We start from the raw sequence: 19387 nt of genomic DNA on the forward strand, positions 1-19387 counted from the left end.
GCGCCCCCTTGTGGGTTTGTGAGGCGCAGCTCCTCCCAGAGGCCGAAGAGCAGAGTGTGGGGAGGTCAGAAGTCCCTTTGGGAAGGTACACAGAGCGGCTTCTTTCTCCTGCAGCCCTTACAGCTCAGCAGAGGGAGCTGCGCCCACAACGCTCCCGGGTCCAAAGAGGAGGGAGGACGACTAGGGTTTTACCCACATTCTGAGCCACCTGTCGTTCAGGGCCTAGCTCATTCCCTTCCAAACTTCTGGGATCACGCTCAGCGTGCTGCTGCAGGAGGAAAGCAGACTGCGCTCTTCCTGCCCTGACCCCACCCCCAACCTCACTGCGCATGGGCCCAAAGAAAAAGCCAGACAAGGTGCCCTGCAGTGTGGTTTACTCCTAGCCAGGGCCGCCTCCACAGGGTGCCTCTGGCCTTCCCTTCACCAGGCCCCCAGTCGCCTCTGCTCCCCCCACCACCCTGCCTCCTGGGGCTTCACGCTGTCCACTCCAAGTTCCAAGTCCAGGGCTGGCCAGGAGGATGGGCTGTTTCGGAAGTCACTCATCCACACGACCAGCCTGAGGGAGGCCACGGCTGGTCCAGCCCAGAGTCCGAAGAGTCACAGGAAGAGTCACAGGCTACAGAGGGGCCAGGTGCACAGTGCCCCGAAGCCCCCAACAGTTCACCTTGTGTTACGGAACTCTGCTGTTCTGTGTGGTCCCAGCACCCCCATTCACATGGGGCGGCTGCTGACAAGGCCAGCTGTCACTGGGACTGCGGCGACCCATCTCCATAGCACCTCTCTTCCACGTGGCTGGTCTGCTCCAGAAGCCACTGCCGCTCATGCTCGTTCACTGTCAGCCTGAGCGTCACCTCTTGGAAGACGCTGCTCACAGCCACCTGTGTGAGCAAGGGCGGGGGGGGGGGGCAGGTACAGCCACAAGCTCCAGCACCACCCGGCCCCACCACCTGCCTCAGGCCTTGCCCTTCCACCAGCAACATCCTCACCTGCTCAAAGTGAAGCTTCTGGAACATCCGGATACTCGGTTCATTTCCTTGCCCAATTTTAGCCTCAAATTTGGTCAGACCTAATTTGGTCACTCCTCCCAGAGAAGATGGGGGAGAGGGACGAGCCACAGAATGAAGCCAGCCCCTCACAGCCCCTCACAGCCCCTGCCCTGCCCCTCCCACTTGGCAGTGCAGGCATCTGTCCCCTGGGCCCCACCCTCAGGCCTGAGGAAGGCCCCTCCCAACGTGCCCCACCCCCCAACCTGGGGCCTGACCACGCCCCCGCTGTCTCTGAGGCTTCCTCACCATAAGACATCATCATGAGAACAGCCTCGGTGCCAAAGCCTCTGCGCCTGCAGCTGGGCTCTAGGAGAAACAACGGTAGTCACTGGCGGCGTGTGCCGGGCTCCACGGCAGGCAGAGCCGTGAGGCAGCCCAAACCTTGGTTCATCCTCAACTTGGCCCGGCTGGTGCTATTACTGCCATTGAGCAGACAGGGAAACAGACAAAGAGAAGTCAAAATGACCCGCAAAGGGCTCCCAGCAACTCAACCCCAAAGCCGACCCTTTAACCTCAGTGTCCTGCCTCATTAGGACAGTCTTAGGGGAAGGCTGTGGACCAAGGAAGACACAGACTAGAGGGGCTCCTCCCGCAGCGTGGGGAGATCTTGGGAGGGTCCTCAGCACTCAGCCCCCCCCCAGCAGGAACAAGGCAGAATGAAGTCTGGAGACCACTTCCCCGCCCCCCGCTCCACAAACCAAAGGTTAAATTCACCCCTAAGCAGAGGACAGAAATAAAGCTGCCGACCAGGGGGGAATCACTGCACGGAGAACCCTACGCAGTCTCGGCCGGCTCAGGGTGCAGCAGCTCCGCGAGCCAGAGGGAGGGAAGGCAGGGCCAGGCGGAACCAACCTGCAATCATGACCTCAATCTCCCCCAGGGAGGGGTCCCCCAGATCTGTGAGAAAGAGGTTTACGTCTCCCGCCATGCAGCTCTCTTCAGTGGTGCTCGGCCGGGCCTGCCACTTCTCTGCATCCAGCACAATGAATGTACACTCTGAAAATGAGGCAACACGGTTATCACCTACTCTCCCCGAAGAGGCGATGGGACCATAGTCTTCCTACCCAAACCACAGAACTGGAGAGCACAGTGGGCCAGGAGGAAAATGAGCCAAGCTTCCCTTAGCTGATGACAAAGCCCTAAATTTGTCTTATGCGGGAAAGAATGGAGCCCCAACAGCAGCTGTGTTCTCAGAGAGCAGGAACCACAACTGTGTTTGAGCAAGACCCGTGAGGGGCAGGGCCTCCAGGTACAGCCAGAGCCCTACACACTCTACTTTCTCCAAAATCATTCCAAGTCTGATGCTGTGAGTGGGGGCAAAAGGCAGAAGCCTCGGTCATGGGGCCTGGCTTCCAGGAGCATCAGAGTAGGATGGTTTCTGGCCCCTCCCAGACTTTTCAGGAAGGGTTTTTTTCACAAAGCTTCTGGGGCCCAGAAGGCTAGAGAAAGGGAGGGAAGCCGGAGACCGCCTCGCCTCTGGAGCCAGCCCTCCCGCTGCCAGCCCGGCCCAGGGCCCGCGCTCCTCACTGTCCGTGTCCTCCCGCCAGCTCCGCTGCATGGAATGTTCCTGCTCCAGAGTCAGTGGCTCCGAGGCGGTCAGACGCCGCAGCTCCTCTGATCTCATCCATTCGTGGTACCTGCAGGGACAGGGGGATGGCCTTGGGCATGCAGGACTGACTCAGGAGTAGGGTCTGACATTTTCTGAGATGAAGAAGTGGATGGTAGGAAGCAGCAGCCCACGGGGCTAACACGGGGCTCATGAAAGATCCAAGGAGGGGCGTGCGGTGGCTCAGTCGGTTAAGCGCCCGACTCTTGATTTCAGCTCAGGTCACAATCTCTGGGTTGTGAGATGGAGCCCTGCATCAGCCCAGAGCTGGGCGTGGAGACTGCTTGGGATTCTCTCTTTCCCTCTGCCCCTCCCACTGCTCGCAACTTGGCGCTCATGCACGCTCCCTCCAAAAAAAAAAAAAAAACAAGGAAAGGGTTATAAAAGCTAATAAAAGCTAAGGCAAAGGGCCACAAGCACTAGCGCTAGAAGCAGGGGTGCCTGGGTTGTTCAGTCATTAACCATCTGCCTTCAGCTCAGGTCATGATCCCAGGGGTCCTGGCATTGAGCACTGCATTAGGCTCCCTGCTCAGTGGGAAGCCTGCTTCTCCCTCTCCCACTCCCCCTGCCTATGTTCCCTCTCTTGCTGTCTCTCTCAAATAAATAAGTAAATAATAAAATCTTTAAAAAAAAAAAGAAAAGAAAAAAGGTCCTAGTAGCGAGCTAGTCTTACAAGAGAACAGCAGGAGGGGTCCGTTCTGTCTCTCCAGCTTCCCATCCTGTCTCAGGGGTCAGCGCTAGAGGAATCGTATTAAGGCAAACATTCCTCAAATTCCTGAGCGAAAGTCTATGGCAAGCTGTAAAGACAGCTGGACATGCCTCCACAAAGGCCAGATTGGAACCCCCAAAAAGAAAAACTACAGGAGTGCCTGGGTGGCTCAGTTAAGTGTCTGCCTTCAGCTCAGGTCATGATCCTGGGGTCCTGAAATAGAGCCCAATTGAGCCCTGAGTGGGCTCCCTGCTCAGCAAAGAGCCTACTCCTCCCTTTCCCTCCGTTCCCTGTCCACCCCCCACTTGCGTGCACATGCTTGCTCTCTCTCTCAAATAAATCTTTTAAAAAAGAAAAACTACAAGGAGAGAGTATACCCCTACATCACCACCATTCCAGGCTACCAGACGTTTGCCAGCTGCCCTGGCAGGAGTCCCACCCTGAGACTCAGCTCTGGCCTTTCAGAACAGCAGACATCAGAACAACCCATCAGCTCTTATCAGCTTTTATGACAAGATACAGTCATGGCTTCAAGAACAGAGCATACCGGGGCCCCTGGATGGCTCAGTTGTTAAGTGTCTGCCTTAGGCTCGGGTCATGGCCCTGGGGTCAAGCCCTGCATCTGGCTCCCTGCTCCATGGGGAGGTTACTTCAGGATTCTTTCTCCCTCTGCCCCCTCCCCCAATCCCACTCTCTCTAAAATAAATCTTTAAAAAAAAAAAAAAGAGGGGTGCCTGGGTGGCTCAGTGGGTTAAAGCCTCTGCCTTCGGCTCTGGTCATGGTCCCAGGGTCCTAGGATGGAGCCCCACATCAGGCTCTGTGCTCCGCGGGGAGCCTGCTTCCTCCGCTCTCTCTGCCTGCCTCTCTGCCTACTTGTGATCTCTGTCAAATAAATCAATAAAATCTTAAAAAAAAAAAAAAAAGAACTAAGAAGAGAAATGTCACTAATTTACAATTATGCCGTTTCTTTTCTTACACCCATTTAGTTTACATAAAATCATTCTCTGAAGAAAGTCCAAAACGGAAGCTGAAAGGATGGAAGGCGAATGCCGGGGGAGGGGTTGCTGAAGTCCTCAACCTCTGCTTCAGTGCTGGCTTCTTTCTATAAGGACTTCTCGCAGCAATGTTTCTGCTTCCCAGAGCAAGCAGCCTCTGGGATTTGGGATGAGGAAGGCTAACCCTCCTCGCTACATCCTGGGAGAGGAGTTTGCATCCCGTGTTAGGTGGACTGTTACCTAGGCACGTGCTCTGCGGTGTAAGGTACTAGCACCACCTTCTTCCCCAGCAGCAAAGTGTTCTCATTTACCCTCATGGTAGCGACCTGCAGGAGGGGAAGGCAAACACTTCAGGACCCTGTGTTTCCTCCCCTTAGGGTGGGAGCCCCGGGGCCTTTACTTCCTCCCGGAGCTAAGTTGTCAGAAGAACCCTGGTCCTTCTTTCTTTCCAAACATTGCAGACTCTAGTCCCCTTGCGAGAAGGGGGAAGACGGCGGTCTAAAGAAAATTACAAAATCCTTGCGTCGCACCTCAAGGGGCTACGCCTGAGCGGCCATTTCTGCGTACCCCCTTCCATCCCAACTCGCGGAACTACGAAGCCTCAAACCCAAGCGCCAAGATCTAACCCCAAAGCTCCCATCACGTGCCCCTGTCCCGAGGCTCCACCCCAGGATCAACCTTCCGTCCCGCTTCAAGCCTATTTCCAGCCCCTCTTCCCCGCGACCAGCGCAGGCGCCGGACTCGGACCCTCTCTCCTCCCCACCCACCAAGCCAGGTCTAACCGGGCCGCTCCGGGGTGAGGCAGGCTTAAGTTCTCAGTCCCCCCCCCCCCCTTTGTGCGGACAAGCAGGCTGCTCTCCTCGATCACCCCCACCGCCGGGCTCCCGGAGCGGTTCAGCTCACACCCACGCTCCGCCCACGAAGTAGTCCCCAGCGGACCCCGCGAACCACCTCCTCCGACCTGCCCCGCTCGCCCTCCGACCCGCGGCCCCCTTCCCGCACGCGCCTGGGAGTGCCCCTCCCCCGTTTCCGCCACGCAGACGGCAGCCGCCCCGGCCCAATCCCGGTCCCGCCTCCGCGAGGCGCCCAATCAGCGCGCTCCGTCCCGCCCAGGGCGCGCACGGGCAAGGTGGACTCCGGGCGCGGGCGCATGCGCGCGGTGGGCGCTGGTGCGGGACAGCTGGAGCCGGCGGCGGCGGTGGAGGGGCCGGTGGCGCCGGCCGCGGCGGCCGGGAGCGAGCCGGAGTGCAGGTGTCCGGCTGGACGGGAGGGTGGGATGGGCTTGGACGGCGCCAGGTACGGGGCTGCTCCAGGAGGGAGGAAGAAGTTGGGGAAAGACCCGAAGCGGGGCCCTTGAGAAGAGAGGGAGGCTTGAGGCTGGGGAGCCCGAAGGCAGGGCAGAAAACAGGTTGGGGGGTGGGGAACGGAGGCCCCGTTAAAAAGGAGAGGTTTAGAAGCAAGGGGTTGGGTTGGGGAGCGACATGGGCAAGCCTAGCCCTAAGCAAACAAGTTTGTTGCCCTAGGCGGAGGAGACAGTTAGTTGGACTGCAGTGTGTGGTAGTGAGCTCGCCGTTCCTGGCGTGGAATGTGGACGCCCCCCCAGAGTGTAGAGAGGGGACGCCCCGTGGCGAGGGCGACTTAGTGGCTTGCGGGTCTCCTTCTGTCACTTGGAGTCTGAGGGGCATGAATTCCTTCATGCACCGCACTGCCAGGGAAAAGTTAGAGGAAACCACCCAGGTCTGTCTGCCAGGACTGTCTCATGGCAGGCATTGAGGCCATGTCTATAATAAAAGTAGCGGGCGGGGGGGGGGGGGGGGGCGGGAGGCTGCTTTCCAGAACTGGCCCCCCACGCCAGCGACACCTGTCAGAAAGTTGGAAGTCTGCTTTCTCTCCCCCTAGGGAGCCGCAGCAGCCGGTGCCCCAACAGGGAAGGAACCTGAGGAATCCCGGCTGCCCAGCGACCCTTCTTCACTTTTGGAAATGGCCGGTGAAATCACAGAGACTGGGGAGCTCTATTCTCCCTACGTGAGTTTTACTTTTAGAACCTGTTTTACCCACGTCGTTGCCATGGTCTCCTAGAGAAGCACCGTGCTTCCTAGACCATACTACAGAGGACAGCTGCTTTGAGCCCCTGGTGAAAGCCAGGGAGGGGAAGGCCATTCCGCTACAGCCATATTGCTGCTGTCCTGGCTCAGAGCATGTGATGAGAGTTTGTTCATGTGTTGGATGCTGGTCAGGGTGTGTGGTCAAGGAAGCAAAGCTGACTTGCTGATTCCTTGTGATCTTGATGTCGGGGCCACCAGCACTTGTAAACTGTGCTGCTGCTCAGGGATGGTGATTGACAGCGGTTGACTCTGGGTTTGCCCATCTCAGCAGTTTGAAAGCACTTTGGTTGCCAACTGAGTTGTCAGTTGTGCAACTTTTATGGTCTTGGATGGCGTAAGAGGCAGAGAAAGCTTGCAGAGACTTCCAAGTGCAGTTTGTGGAGTCTGTAATTAGAACAATTAGAAGGATTGATTTCTTACTGTGTTGGGTCTGTGCTCCCCCGACACACACCCCACCTCCCACTAGCGTGCTCAGTGTATCTTCTTTGTGTAATGAAAGATTGGTCCTGGTTACATCACCAAGTTCTCTTGCCGGATACCTAGCTGGAGGATTAGAATAATCAAGTGATTGACTCATGGTGCTACTAAGCATCCCAGGGTCACTTAGCAGCACTGCCTGAAGTAACAAAAGCCCTCTTTCTAGAATTTACCTAACCTTAAGCAGCTGCCCCTCTATGCACTTAGTTCCTAGTCTGGGAATCCCTGCTTTGTCTCTGCTGACCTCACAGACTCTGGAGCTGTGGCGCGATCGATAAGAGAGCATCTCAGAAAACAGCTGGCAGAAAGCCTTTCTGACATCACGGTCTTCCAGCTGGGTCTGTGTCTTGTGTGGATAGCACGGAAAGAGACTCCCTTTCTCTCCATAATTTAGCAAGGGAAAGTGTTTCTCGAACTTTGGACTGAATCTAATTGTGTTTCTCTCATCCGAGGAATTGTCTGACAGCTCACAGCCTCCTCTCGGGATCAGCCGTGAAATGTCCCCACCGTCCGTACAAGTCGCTGCCCTCCCTGCTGCTGTATATTGGTTTAGAAATGAGAGGATGAGTTATTTCTGTAACTGGGTTCTAGAAAGGAAAAAACTTTGACATGCACGGTTTTCTGGGGTCTCCAGTTATTCGCATAATCATTTCACACACATACCCACAGGAAATTAGGCAGTGAGGCCTAAGTCTCCGTGGGTTCTGCTCCCCGCCCCCAACTTTCCTGTGTGTTTGGTTTCGTTTGACGTCTGTGTTTAAGGGCATACTCTGGGCATTTGCCATAAGCAACTGCTTGCGTTCTCTTATCCTGCCCCTACCCATGGAGATGTAGAGAGGTTGGGTGGTGAGGCGGCATTAGCTGAGAGTTAGCGGTCAGGCTTTGAGGCGAGCCCGCGCCTTCTTCCTGATGTTTCCCTAGGGAGAGTGGTTCTCGATCCGTCGTGAGACCAGGAGAAGGGCATAGGTTCACCCTCCGCTGAGCCCAGGAAAGCGGTGGAACTCACTTCACTACAGACACTGCTCTGAGTCCCCTGCTCCATGCAGTGCAGCCCGGACCTGCTCTCCAGGTCCTGGGAAACCGAAACACTGAGCACTTACTTGGTTCATGGAGGTGCATCAGCCCATGACGGGGGTTATTCCCAACGCAAAGCCCTTCTCCTGCCTCAGTGTTGCCCTGTTGTCCGCTCTTTTCCTCCTCAAGGGCGTCTGGGATGTTTGCCTTAGCTTGCATTATTCTCTGTAAATTGTGTGCAGTGGGCAGGCCAGTCTCCTGGGACTCTGGCGACAGGCCCTCTTAGTGGTGGCACTGGGCTCACAGCACGGTTCAGGCCCGCACGTCCCCCTGGAAGTGATCCCAGAACAGGTATGTCTGGGTTCCCTGTGTACAGGGACCAGGAGCGGCTCAGGGCTGCAGGGATTATGGGACCCAAATAGAGGACGGCGTGGGCTGCCGAGGGCCCTGCCAGCCCGGTCTTGTCAAAGATCGTTGCCGTTGCTTTCGAAGGAAAGGTCACTCTTTCACAGCCTCAGATCCTAGTCATTGCTTCCGCATCTCTGCTGCCTTCTGTTTCCTTTGACAACTGTCACTGGGGAAGCGGACGAAAACCGCCCGTGCCGCCCACCTCGCGCCCATCTGTGGGGGAGCCCGCTGGGTGGGAGGAAAGGCAGCAGGAACGCTGCACTGAGCTCCCTAAGCACGGGGCGCCATCCCAGGGAGTCGGGGAGAAAGGGAGGAGGCACTTCAGCCTGGAGAGGGCTTGATTCTTCTGCTCTCGGCCGCACCTTCCAGGAGTAGTCCCCACAGAACTGGCAGGAGAGCCTGTCTCCTTCCTCCCCCTCCTCCCGCCCCCACAGCTGCCTTTGACCTGCTGTGGCTCAGCTCCGACTTGCCTCCTGCTCCATTGTCCTCGTAATTGGTCTGCACCAGCACCATTGTCCGCACCAGCACCATTGTTGAAGGTCGAGCGGCTCACGTTACCCTGCAGGGTTCCCAGAGCCCCACTAGGCCCTGAGTTCTTACTTTGAAACTAAAAAAGAGTGACGGCATAAGACAAATGTGATTATTCATTTCTGCTCCTAACTCTCCGTCCCCAGTTAGCTTCTTCATCAAGTTCTTGAAGGATCTTTTGCACTGAGACTTACCTAAGGTGTCCATTGAGAGTGTGTTTATTTCATTGTTTATCCCCAGTGGTTCTCAGCTGGTGGCAGTCTTGCCCCCCCCCCACACACACAAGCACACATGCACACCCCACCCCAGGACATTTGGCAGTGTCCAGAGACATTTGTGACTGTCACAACACAGGTGCAAGGTTGAGGGGTACTGGAACCTAGTCAGTAGAGGCCAGGGATGCTGCTGACATCCTACAGTCCACAGGATGGCCCTACCACATCTGGCCCCAGATGTCAGAAGTGCTGAGGCTGGGCTGTGTGATGGACCCTTGGCTTTTACATCGCAAGACCTTTAGGCATCGCTGCATTCACAGATGCCTCTTGTACTGTTTCATCTCCTTATAAAACTTAACTTTTGGCTAAGAACCATCACTTTCTCCTTGCTTGGATCACGAGAACCTTCACAGGGGCCGTTTTCCATAAAGAGAAAGGGTCCACCCTTCTTAAATGTTACTGCTCAGAAAAGTGATATGCAGAGAACAAAGCTGCAGGGAGCTGTAGGGACACGGTTCAAACTTGTTTTAATCCTTTTGGGATCTGTCTATGGGATCAAACGGGGACTGTGATGTTTAAAACGGGACAAAGACTGGGACTTACGTCAGAGAAGACCTGGCTAGGTCCAGTCAGCTTGGCAGAGGATTCCTAGCTGGAGACTGTGTGCCACACACCCTGAGAAGTGACACACGGGCCACGGGGAGCCTCACGGGGGGTAGTGGGGAAAAGATAACACTGAAAACCCAAACTAGGGCATAAGTGTTCTTGTTCCAAGGTTCAAAAGAGGGGAGCAGAACTGGAAGGGTTTTGTGGTGGAAGCAGCGTTAGAATGTGTCTGAGTGGTGGATGCGATTTGAGGGGCTGGGCAGGGAGCAGGGGGTAGGTGCCCTCTGCCGAGAGTAAATGGACAGTGGGCAGAGCTCTGTCCAGCACACAGATGCGCTCTCAGCACCTGCCTGGGAGTCTGGTCCTCCCTAATCACTTCTTCCCCCAGCTCTATTTAAAATAAAAAATTTTAGGAAAATGGCCCCAATTTGTGTGTTTCTGATTTAAAAAAAAAAAAAAAAAAGTCAGTACATGGTTATTTTAGAAATTTTTAAAAAATATATTAAAGTGTATATTTCTAAGACCGGGGAAGTAAAAATGAGAGATGGGTAGGTGTTCCCAAAGATGAAGTATTCGTGTTGTTGTTTTTAACAAAAACAGGTTGGTTTTGTTTTGTTTTGTTTAAAGATTTTATTTATTTATTTGACAGACAGGGATCACAAGTAGGCAGAGAGAGAGGAGGAAGCAGGCTCCCTGCTGAGCAGAGAGCCCTATTCAGGGCTCGATCCCAGGACCCCGGGATCATGACCCGAGCCGAAGGCAGAGGCTTTAACCCACTGAGCCACCCAGGCACCCCCAAAACAGGTTTTTAACAGAAAAGCCAACAAAGTCTGTCAATGTCATAGAGCACAGGGAACCCAGTTAAGAAGTGGCTGTCCCAGTCCAGGCTGAAAGCAATTGAATGGGAATCGGACCTGAGATAGCCAGAGAAGCCTCTTCTGAAGGAGAATGGCTAGCACTGAGATACGCAGAAGGGAGGAGGCGGGGGTGGCTGGCAGACGGTGGGTCTGCGGTCTGCAGGAAGGCTGGTGCCTCCGGAGAGAGGTCTGGTGGCCCTCTGTCCAGCCGTGGTGGTTAAAGCCTCAGGACTGAGTGAAGTGGCTGAGGGGGGAAATGAGAGAAGAAAAGAGACCGCTTACGTCAGAGTATGGGAAGGAGTAAAGGCTACGAAAGCCACTGGATTAGGCAAATAGGAGGTCACTGGTGATTCTGAAGAATGTAGTTTCAAAAGAGCTCTGGGATGGAAACCACAAAGTAGAAACTGGGAAACGAAGGCAGGGGAAGTAGGTAGCCACTCCGATGAGTTTGGTGAAGAGAAATAAGAGAATTGTGTTTCGAAGGTGTCGAGGACACTTTGAGGCAGAGGGGAAGAGCTGGCAAGAGGAAGATTCCAGAAGGACGGACTGAGCCCAGAAGTCTGGGTGCAGGGCTTGGAGTCCCCCAGGAGGAAAGACACAGCTTCCCTCACGGGCAGGGAGGGCGTTGGGAGGATGCAGACACTGATTTTTGAGCAAGGGGGGGAATGGGGCCACGGGCAGGGCACATCAGATGGCCTCAGTTACCCCCATAACACGGGACACGGCCTTCGGCTGAGAGCGGTGGGGTCGGGCGCTGGGGCACGAAGGGTGAGGTTTGGTGGTTTCTTGCGGGAGATGCCGAGAAGTCTGGGGTGGAGCAAAGGCAGTGGGATGCTGGCGGAGCACAGCTGAGGGAACCTTTCATTTGTTGTGCGACCAGTCATTCTAGTTTAAAAAAAAGAAAAGAAAGAAAGAAAAAGAAAGTTTCCAGGAACTTTTAGCATCTTTGTGTAGGGAGCAGAGGAATCAGGTGCCGGGTCCATCCAAAGCTGGGGTGGGGGGCGGCGCGGGGGAGGGAGTGAGGCAGGGGTAGACCGAGCTTCGAGCTTCGTGGAACCAGCCCATCGCACAGGATGCCAAAGACAAGTGACACCAGAGTGGAGGGGGTGGCCTGGGGTGGGCGGGTGGGGCCACCGCAGGCGTCCGAGGGAATGGCCGGGGCTGTGGAGGCTTCAGCTCAGAGAAGGGCATTTCCTGGTTGAGATCCTGAAAAAGGAAAATGACAGTTAACTGCTAGAGTCAAAAAAGGAAAATGACAGTTAACAGCTAGAGTCAAGTTGGTGGGAATGAGGGTTGAAAACTTGAGGTCAGTGACCTGGCAGTTCTGCTCAGAGGCCGGTTGTCAGGGGCAGGGCAGCCGCTGCTGGTGGGTAGCTGCCTGCTTTTTGGGGGTGACGAAGTGGAATTAGGTGGCGCTGCTGGTTGTACAGCTTGTGACTGTGCTAGAAACCCCTGAACTGTGTCCTTGGAAAGAACTTTTTTATTGAGTTTTTAGTTTTAATTCCAGCGTAGTTAACATGCAGTGCTCTGTCAGTTTCAGGTGTCGAGTACAGTGACTCAGCAGTGCTGGGCGCCACTCGTGCTCCCCGAGACCGGCGCGCTGTTCGTCCCCTTCACCTGTCTCGTCCAGGCCCCGACCCACTGCCCCTCTGATGACCATCAGTGTGTTCTCTGTCGTTAAGAGTCTGTTCTTTCATTTGTCCGCCTCCCCCCCCCCTTTTCTTTCCCCTTTGCTCATTTGTTTCTGAAATTCCCCATGAGTGAAATCCTGTGTCATTTGTCTTTCTCTGTCTTCCACTGCTTAGCATTAAACTCTCTGACTCCATCACATCATTGCAAATGACAGGATTTCGTTGGTTTTGATGGGAATGCTATTTCACTGTACATCTGTACCGTTTCTTGTTTATCCGTTCATCTGTCAGTGGACACCAGGGCTGCTTCCATAATCTGGCTGTCATAGATAACCCTGCTATAAGCAGAGGGGTGCACACATCCCTTTGAATTGGTATTTTTGTATTTGGGGAGTAAATACCCAGGAGTGTAATTACCAGAGAATAGGGTAGTTCTCTTGCTAACTTTTTTTTTTTAAGGTTTTTATTTATTTATTTGACAGAGAGAGAGAGAGATCACGAATGGGCAGAGAGGTAGGCAGAGAGAGAAGGGGGAAGCAGGCTCCCCGCTGAGCAGAGAGCCCAATGCGGGCCTCGATCCCATGACCCTGAGATCGTGACCCGACCTGAGGGCAGTGGCTTAACCCACTGAGCCACCCAGGCTCCTCTTGCTAACTTTTTGAGGCACCTCCATACTGTCCCAGTGGCTACACCAGCTTGCATTCCCACCAGCCGTGCACATCCTCACCAACACCTATTGTTTTTTCCCACATCCTCACCAACACCTGTTGTTTCCTGTGTTACTGATTTCAGCCATTCTGACAGGTGTGAGGTGATAGCTCTTGTGGTTTTGATTTGCATTTCCCTGATGATGAGATCTTGAGCATCTTTTCTTGTGTCTCGTGGTCATCTGTATGTCTTTGGAGAAATGTCTGCCCATGACTTCTCTCCATTTTTTTTTTTATGGGATTACTTATTTTTTAGCTGTTGAGTTGTATAAGTTCTTTATGTATTTTGGATACTAATCCTTTATCAGCTATGTCATTTGCAAATATTTTTAAAGAGTGAATTTTATGGCATGTGACTTATATCTCAGTTTTCATAAGAATCCCTGAAGTTAGGGAGTGGGGAGGCAGGGAGGGAAAGGAAGCAGCGTGAATGTCCACATCCAGATGATGGCAAGAACGGGGGTCACGTGCGCAGAGGTCTGGGAGGAGTGGAGGTTTCTGTAGGTCAGCGCTAGGTTCATCCCTGTGCCATGTCCCCCGATGTGGCGGTGTGTCCTCTGGAAGCCTCCAGCCTGGTTGGGCAGGGAGCTAACATCCACGGCACAGCTTTGAATAATAGGAAATGACAAGGTGGTGGGTTTGTGACAGCAGAAGCAGAGAAGGAACCCGATCAGCAGAGACACCTTGGGAAGAGCGACGGAATGTGGGACCCGAGCCTTTAAAGTGTTGACGTTCAGCCGGTGGCAGAGCGCATCTCCTTTGAACCCAGGCAGAATTCTGCCCTCTGACCCGCTTCCGCAGCTCAGGTCTCACCTCCCTGCTTCCAGTCTGGCTGTCACCAGGCTCGTCTTTGGGAGTTGATCGCTCTGGGGGCTTGACTGTCACTTCTGTCGCTTGTAGGTGGGGCTGGTGTACATGTTCAACCTCATCGTGGGCACAGGTGCGCTCACCATGCCCAAGGCCTTTGCCACCGCGGGGTGGCTGGTCAGCCTGGTCCTGCTGGTGTTCCTGGGCTTCATGAGGTAAGAGGCTGGCACGGGGCGGGCGGGGGGTTGTAGCGGGAGAGGCATGCCCAGGGAGCCCTGACTTCTCTCGTTAACACAAGGAAGCGTGCCTGGGGGGGCAGCCAGGTGTCCCCGGTGAATCCCAACCAGGGTGGCCCGGCAACGGGAAAGGAGACACAAAGGTCTCCAGGTCTCGTGCTAGCAGAACAGGCACACAGCCTGATCAGTTAAGAGGCCAGCCGTCTGACCAGGCTGTGCAATGTTTCATCACGTGATGCTCACATTGCTTCCCCAGCAGGTTGACTGCCCCAGTGGTATACTTTCTTAGTGGTACCATTAATTTTTGTTCTCCGAGAAAATACCACCTAGCCCCAGAAAAAGATGGGACAAATGTCTGCAGTGATAAGGGAAGTCGGTGTGGAATTTAGAACTTGCTTAAAGTAGTCCACGGAGTCGGTGGCAAACACACAGGTGCACACGTAATCAACGGTTAGCCTCACCTTGTGCCTGGCAGCAAACAGGTGCCCAGAGCCTTCCTAGGCTTTCAGGGGCTCCTGCTCCTTGAGCTGCGTGTGTGGGGTCCCCTGGCTGTCCTCCCCAGAAGGGAGAGCCTACTTGAGTTTCCTCTCAGGGATTCTGCGTGGAAGTGGGGATTCATTCAGCAAGTACCCTGGGCCCCTAAGGGATTTAGGACTGTGTGTTGCCAGGTACGAACCCACGAGCTGCCAGAAAGAGGCGAGGGAACACCTGGAAACATGCCCCAGGGGCACCTCCCCTGGGAAAGGCGACACCAGGCACTGTCCTTAGGTGAACAGAACAAAGATCACTGCTCTCCAGACTTTTCTCTCTCTCTGTGGGGAGCCAGAAGGAGTGCAGATAGTAAGAGAATTGTAGAGTAAGTTGGAAGGTGATGGGTGATGTGCGAGAAGCCCTACAAAGCCTGGGGGGTGAGGCACAGGGGAGTTGGGGACCACGGCAGTTTTCGGCAGGTGGTCGGTGGTCACAGAGGGCAGCATTTCGGCAGACGGGAAGGAGGAAGGAGGGGTGCTCTGGGAAGGCTGACACACGGGCTATAGTTGAAGCCAATGAGGACCTCGAAGAGGCTGAATGGGATAGGAGAACACCCACATTTCTCTGCTCCTGCACCCCATTTCTTTTGGGAGTACCAAAAGAAACAGTACCCCATCCTTGGGGTACTGTTGGCTCATTACTTCCTGCGGGTCCTGGCAGCCAAGAGCCTAGAAGTCCTCGTCCTTCTGTGGCTCTGGTGTCCCCTTTAAAGGACCTTCAGCACAGGCAGCCGTCTGAATGGGAAGTGATTATTGGGGCCCCCCAGGTAGGGCCTGCCATGTCCCCTCCCTGCTCAACCCATTAATATTAGAACATGATCGATGAGTTGGCTTCATGGAACCACGAGAAGCCTCTTTATGCCTTAACTAAGATTGATTCCAGTTTTACTTGCAGAAAAAGGGAAAATCTAAAGTCCTTAAAATGGTCACTTAAGCAAGATAATGAGAAACCTTTCTAGAAGGTGCCAAGGCACTGGAATGAGAGTTTCAGAGCCAGCTGCCCTCCAGCCCCCAAGATGGAGCGTGTGCGGGGCGAGCGGTCCGGCCGAGCGGTCGGGCTGAGCGGGTGTGGGCTGAGCGGTCGGGCTGAGCGGTCGGGCTGAGCGGTCAGCGGGCAGCAGGTGGGGGAGCTCGAGGAGGTCTGGGGTGAAGTCTCGGGAAGGAGACTGTGCTGCTGGGGTTTGGCGCAGAGGGACGCAGTCCCCGCGTCTACAGACAGCAGCTCTGCTGACTGGACCCCCGTGCCACGTCCCAGTGTCCCTTTCAGTTCAAGCCATAAAAATGCAAGCTTACTTTTACGTTATCTAGATTATGAGGAAAGTAAAGGTACTGCCAAAAAAGGAAGGAAAACACATTCTGGAGCCAAATGTCCCCTTTCAGTTCCCCGCGATTGCGCTCCGGCCGTGAGTGCCGTCACTGGGAGCTGACCACTCTCTGGGCCCCAGCAAGGAGCGGTGAGAGCTGCCCTTCCCTGCGGCTTTCAGGAGCCCCTGGGAATCGGCCTCCTCCCTGCTCTGCCCCCAGCAGGCCCCTTCTTGGTGTGTGGTATCGCATCACCCCACACCCCCCTTTCCCCAGGCGCACACTCCCCCCCACCCCGACCCCTGTTGCACACGCCTCTCTCCCAGGCATCCAGTCCCATTCTAAACCTAGACAGGGCCATCAAGGCAAGCGAGCCAGGCGTCACGTGCGCACACATTTTATCAGGTCGGATGCATCTCAGTTCCCCAGGGAACAGCTCTCAGAAGAGAAAACACTTTGGGCTTGCTGCTCTGGTCAGGTCTTAAAATGGTTTTTCCTGTTTCATTGTGCCACCCCCAACCCCTACCTGCCTTTGGCAATTCCCGCGGGGCCCTGCCCTGCAGCTTCGTGACGACTACCTTCGTGGTAGAGGCCATGGCGGCAGCCAACGCTCAGCTCCACTGGAAGAGGCTGGAAAACCACCAGGTGTGTGTATTGTCCTTGTCTCCGGGCAGAGCCTGATGCGGTGCCTGGGTCCCGTCGTGCTCTAGGACGGGCAGCCCTGGGAGCCCAGTTCTTTCCCTCCCAGCAGACGGCAGGCTCGTGTCCACAGCACCGCTCCGAGACCCTTGTCCCGGAGCCGAGGCTTGACAGCCACATAGCTTAGCAAAAGGTGCGGCCTCTGCTCTCAGCATCATGTCATGGGTCCCTTGAACCCTGACCTGGAACTCGTTCATCATTCCGAACCCCAAAACTGTGCTACAGCTTCAGATCTGACATCTGAGTGTCCACACCTCCTAGCATGGCAGTGTGGCGGTGCTGGGGCGGGGGGGCAGTCACACAGCGTGGAGGTGCTGGGGGGGCCCCCGGCCAGACGCCTTCTGGAAAGAAATAATAAAGGAAATGGGTTCTGCAATTTTCCATGGGTTTTCTAGTGTTATGTGTGCCCCTCCCCCTTCTCCCTTGCTTGTTCCCCCTCCCCGCCCCACCCCTCCTAGGAGGAGGAAGATGACGACTCTTCCACGGCCTCCGACAGTGATGTCCTTGTCCAGGACAACTATGAGCGAGCAGAGAAACGGCCCATCCTATCAGTGCGTAAGTCTTGGGGTTCCCGACAGGCTGGCACCTCCCTCTGGTCCACAGGGTTCCCTTTCTTCATAGAGAGGACAGGGAATCTCTGCACAGACCCTCTGTCCAGAGCACGAGCCTGGGGTGCAGGCTTCACCCTGCTGGCTCCCCCACTTGCTGACGTTTACAGCTTGGGCAGGTTACTTACCTCAGCGCCCGGGGCTCGAATAAATGTGGGGTGGCTCACTTCCTCCTCCTGTCCCACCGTGGTCCCCTCCCCGGTTCCACCCAGCAAGTCAAGGCCAGGTGTCCCAGCTCCAGCCCCCCCCCAGCCCCCACCCATAGCAAGCATCCCTGGGATCCCTTTCTGTAGACTGTTTGAAAATATTTCAAGGAGGAGACATGGGAAGTTCTCACAAGAATTTGAAATGCTTCAGGATTTCCTTACTCTGGAAATTTAGTGAGCTCGGCACCTCCTCTGGGAGCTTTTCCGAATGAAAACCGCTTCTTCTTCCTTGTCTGTTTGGCTCCACAGAGAGACGTGGATCTCTGAACCTTTTTGAAATCACAGACCGGGTGGAAATGGGACAGATGGCCTCCATGTTCTTCAATAAAGGTATGAGTTCTTTCTCAAGGTGGGGTGAGGGCAGAGCTTGCGGGGCCGGGGGGTACTTCCCAACACATCTTGGCAGGGGTAGGGCAGGGAGCACAGGAGCGGACTGTCTGCGCGGCCCCTGTACTTGTGAGCTGCCGCCTCTCACCTCTCGAGAGCGGGCTGAACCGCTCACCTTGTTCTCCTGCGTCCAGCCGGCTTCGTCAGCGCGAGGAACAGAGAGGCCGCCACTAGGCTCCTCCTGCTTGCTGAGGTCAGGGATCCTGAGCAACTTCTCAAGGAGGGAACCCGGTGGAGCCGGCTGGCAGTCTTGTGCCTCTTGCTTGACTGCTTCTGACTTGTCTCCCTTTTCTTGCGGACGATTCAGGACACGGCAGGGCAGGCACCTCTGAGGGTGGCAGGCTACCCCGAGCCCTCCCCTGTGTGTGCACCTGTCTCTCGCTCTCATTTTCCGTCTCGTGTGCCCTGGTGGCCAGCAGAGGGCGCAAGGAGTCCATGCGCGGGTTGCTGTCTGGGCATCGAGTGTCTAACTAGGAGCCCTCGCCACCCCACCTGCTCCTTAGCGGCATCGCCTGTGGCTGAGAAGGTCCCCCTGCCCCAGTTCTGATGTTTAGTGACAACACGGTGTACCTCCACAGCCAATGTTGTTCTTTGGGAAGATGAGCTGCTTAAGAGCTTCGCTTCTTTAGTGCCCAAACCTGCCCGTTTCCCCTTCACAGACAGACCGATCGATCTCAATAAATCCTTGTCTCTGTAAGGGTCTTTGGGAGGTTTTCTGCCCCTTTGTCTCAGCCCCTTGTTTGCAAGGGTGCCATCTCCCCTGGTTCTTTCTAATCTTGAATGTAGCTGCAGGAACTCGGAGCCTGGGGGATCATAGAAACCAGAGTCTTCAGGACTGCTTCTCAGGATATTACGCATCGGTTTATCACTGGTGGTGTGATTTGACCGTACAGTCCGGAAGAGAATGATCTTACCCAAAGACTGTCTGAGGGTTTGGGTCCCACCCGTCCCACCAGCCTCACAGAGGGTTCCAGAATCATGAAGGCCAGATTGGTTGTGTGCAGCCCGTCCGTGTTTTTCCTCTCTCCCTATGTCATTAGATGAAGATAAGAGCATAAACATTTCCTCCTGGCAGCTGCACGCTCTCCCCCTCCAAATGTGGGCTTTGGAAGGAAGATGTACATTGGAGAGAGGACATACAGCTTTGAAACCTCCTTTCCGATTAGCGTGTTTTACAGTCTGTCCCGATTTCTTTCTTTTTTTTTTTATTTAAGATTTTATTTATTTGACAGAGAGAGACAGTGAGAGAGGGACCACAAGTGGGGTGGGGGGAGAAGCAGGCTTTCTGCTGAGCAGGAACCCTGATGCCGGGCTGGATCCCAGGACCCTGGGATCATGACCTGAGCCGAAGGCAGACACTTAACGACTGAGCTACCCAGGTGCCCCCAGTCTGCCCTGATTTCTTTAACAATTCTGGGAACCAGTGGGTTCTTGTTTTGTTGGGGTTTTTTTTCTCCTCCCCTTACAGACTAGACTTCTTTATAGTTTACCCAAATGTAATAAAAAAGGAGCACACTTGTACGAGAGTAGCCTCACCCTCGGGACACCTTCTCTGCTGAGGGTTTCCCACACCCTCATTCTTTGTCGTGGGGCCTGTCCTGTGTGTTGTGGGAGGCTGAGCAGCACCCTGGGCCTCCGCCCACTCGGTGCCCTTAGCACCTGCTCATCGTGACAGCCAGGACGTCCTCAGATGTTGTCTGATGCCCCT

At 55.0% G+C, this 19387-nt stretch overlaps 2 protein-coding genes and 1 long non-coding RNA gene across 8 annotated transcripts in view; 1 reads left to right on the forward strand and 2 right to left on the reverse strand.

Moving 5' to 3' along the window:
- Nucleotides 1-357: 357 nt before the first annotated feature.
- Nucleotides 358-5405, reverse strand: NAT9 (N-acetyltransferase 9). Of its 5 annotated transcripts, none has more exons than XM_082705099.1 (7): nt 5318-5405; nt 4597-4682; nt 2574-2683; nt 1899-2042; nt 1293-1352; nt 987-1081; nt 358-878 (listed from the first exon to the last, which is right to left on the reverse strand). In XM_082705099.1, the coding sequence occupies exons 2-7, from the start codon at nt 4671-4673 to the stop codon at nt 744-746; spliced, it is 621 nt and encodes a 206-aa protein (XP_082561225.1). In that variant the 5' UTR covers nt 4674-4682; nt 5318-5405; the 3' UTR covers nt 358-743. The 5 variants fall into 5 exon arrangements, with proteins under 5 accessions (XP_082561225.1, XP_082561222.1, XP_082561223.1 ...); XM_082705096.1 differs by having other exon boundaries at nt 5308-5402; XM_082705097.1 differs by having other exon boundaries at nt 5139-5381.
- A 59-nt stretch (nt 5406-5464) lies between these two features.
- TMEM104 (transmembrane protein 104) overlaps nt 5465-19387 on the forward strand; it is a 53958-nt gene continuing 40035 nt past the window's right edge. The window contains exons 1-6 of one of the 2 annotated variants that reach the window (XM_082705093.1): nt 5465-5607; nt 6256-6381; nt 13805-13926; nt 16343-16424; nt 16937-17033; nt 17542-17622. In XM_082705093.1, coding sequence (XP_082561219.1) covers nt 6337-6381; nt 13805-13926; nt 16343-16424; nt 16937-17033; nt 17542-17622 — 427 coding nt within the window. In that variant the 5' untranslated portion in view covers nt 5465-5607; nt 6256-6336. The remainder of the gene's footprint in view (nt 5608-6255; nt 6382-13804; nt 13927-16342; nt 16425-16936; nt 17034-17541; nt 17623-19387) is intronic. The other variant, XM_082705092.1, reaches the window with a different exon arrangement.
- On the reverse strand, nt 10204-18482 carry LOC309850761. The gene is made up of 3 exons (XR_014304433.1): nt 17795-18482; nt 17455-17561; nt 10204-11772 (listed from the first exon to the last, which is right to left on the reverse strand). It is a non-coding gene; the product is annotated as an uncharacterized lncRNA (long non-coding RNA).

Source organism: Mustela nivalis, assembly GCF_964662115.1.
Source record: "Mustela nivalis genome assembly, chromosome: 17".
In the NCBI taxonomy this organism is placed as follows: Eukaryota; Metazoa; Chordata; class Mammalia; order Carnivora; family Mustelidae; genus Mustela; species Mustela nivalis.

What these genes read in the sequence shown, in the direction of transcription:
- NAT9 (XM_082705099.1), bottom strand. Translation starts at nt 4,673, where the DNA reads ATGAGGGTAAATGAGAACACTTTGCTGCTGGGGAAGAAGGTGGTGCTA. An exon ending in CTGGCGGGAGGACACGGACA is followed by an intron (nt 2,043 to 2,573) that starts GTGAGGAGCGCG and finishes CCTCATTTTCAG; the next exon opens with AGTGTACATTCATTGTGCTG. An exon ending in AGAAGCTTCACTTTGAGCAG is followed by an intron (nt 879 to 986) that starts GTGAGGATGTTG and finishes TTGCTCACACAG; the next exon opens with GTGGCTGTGAGCAGCGTCTT.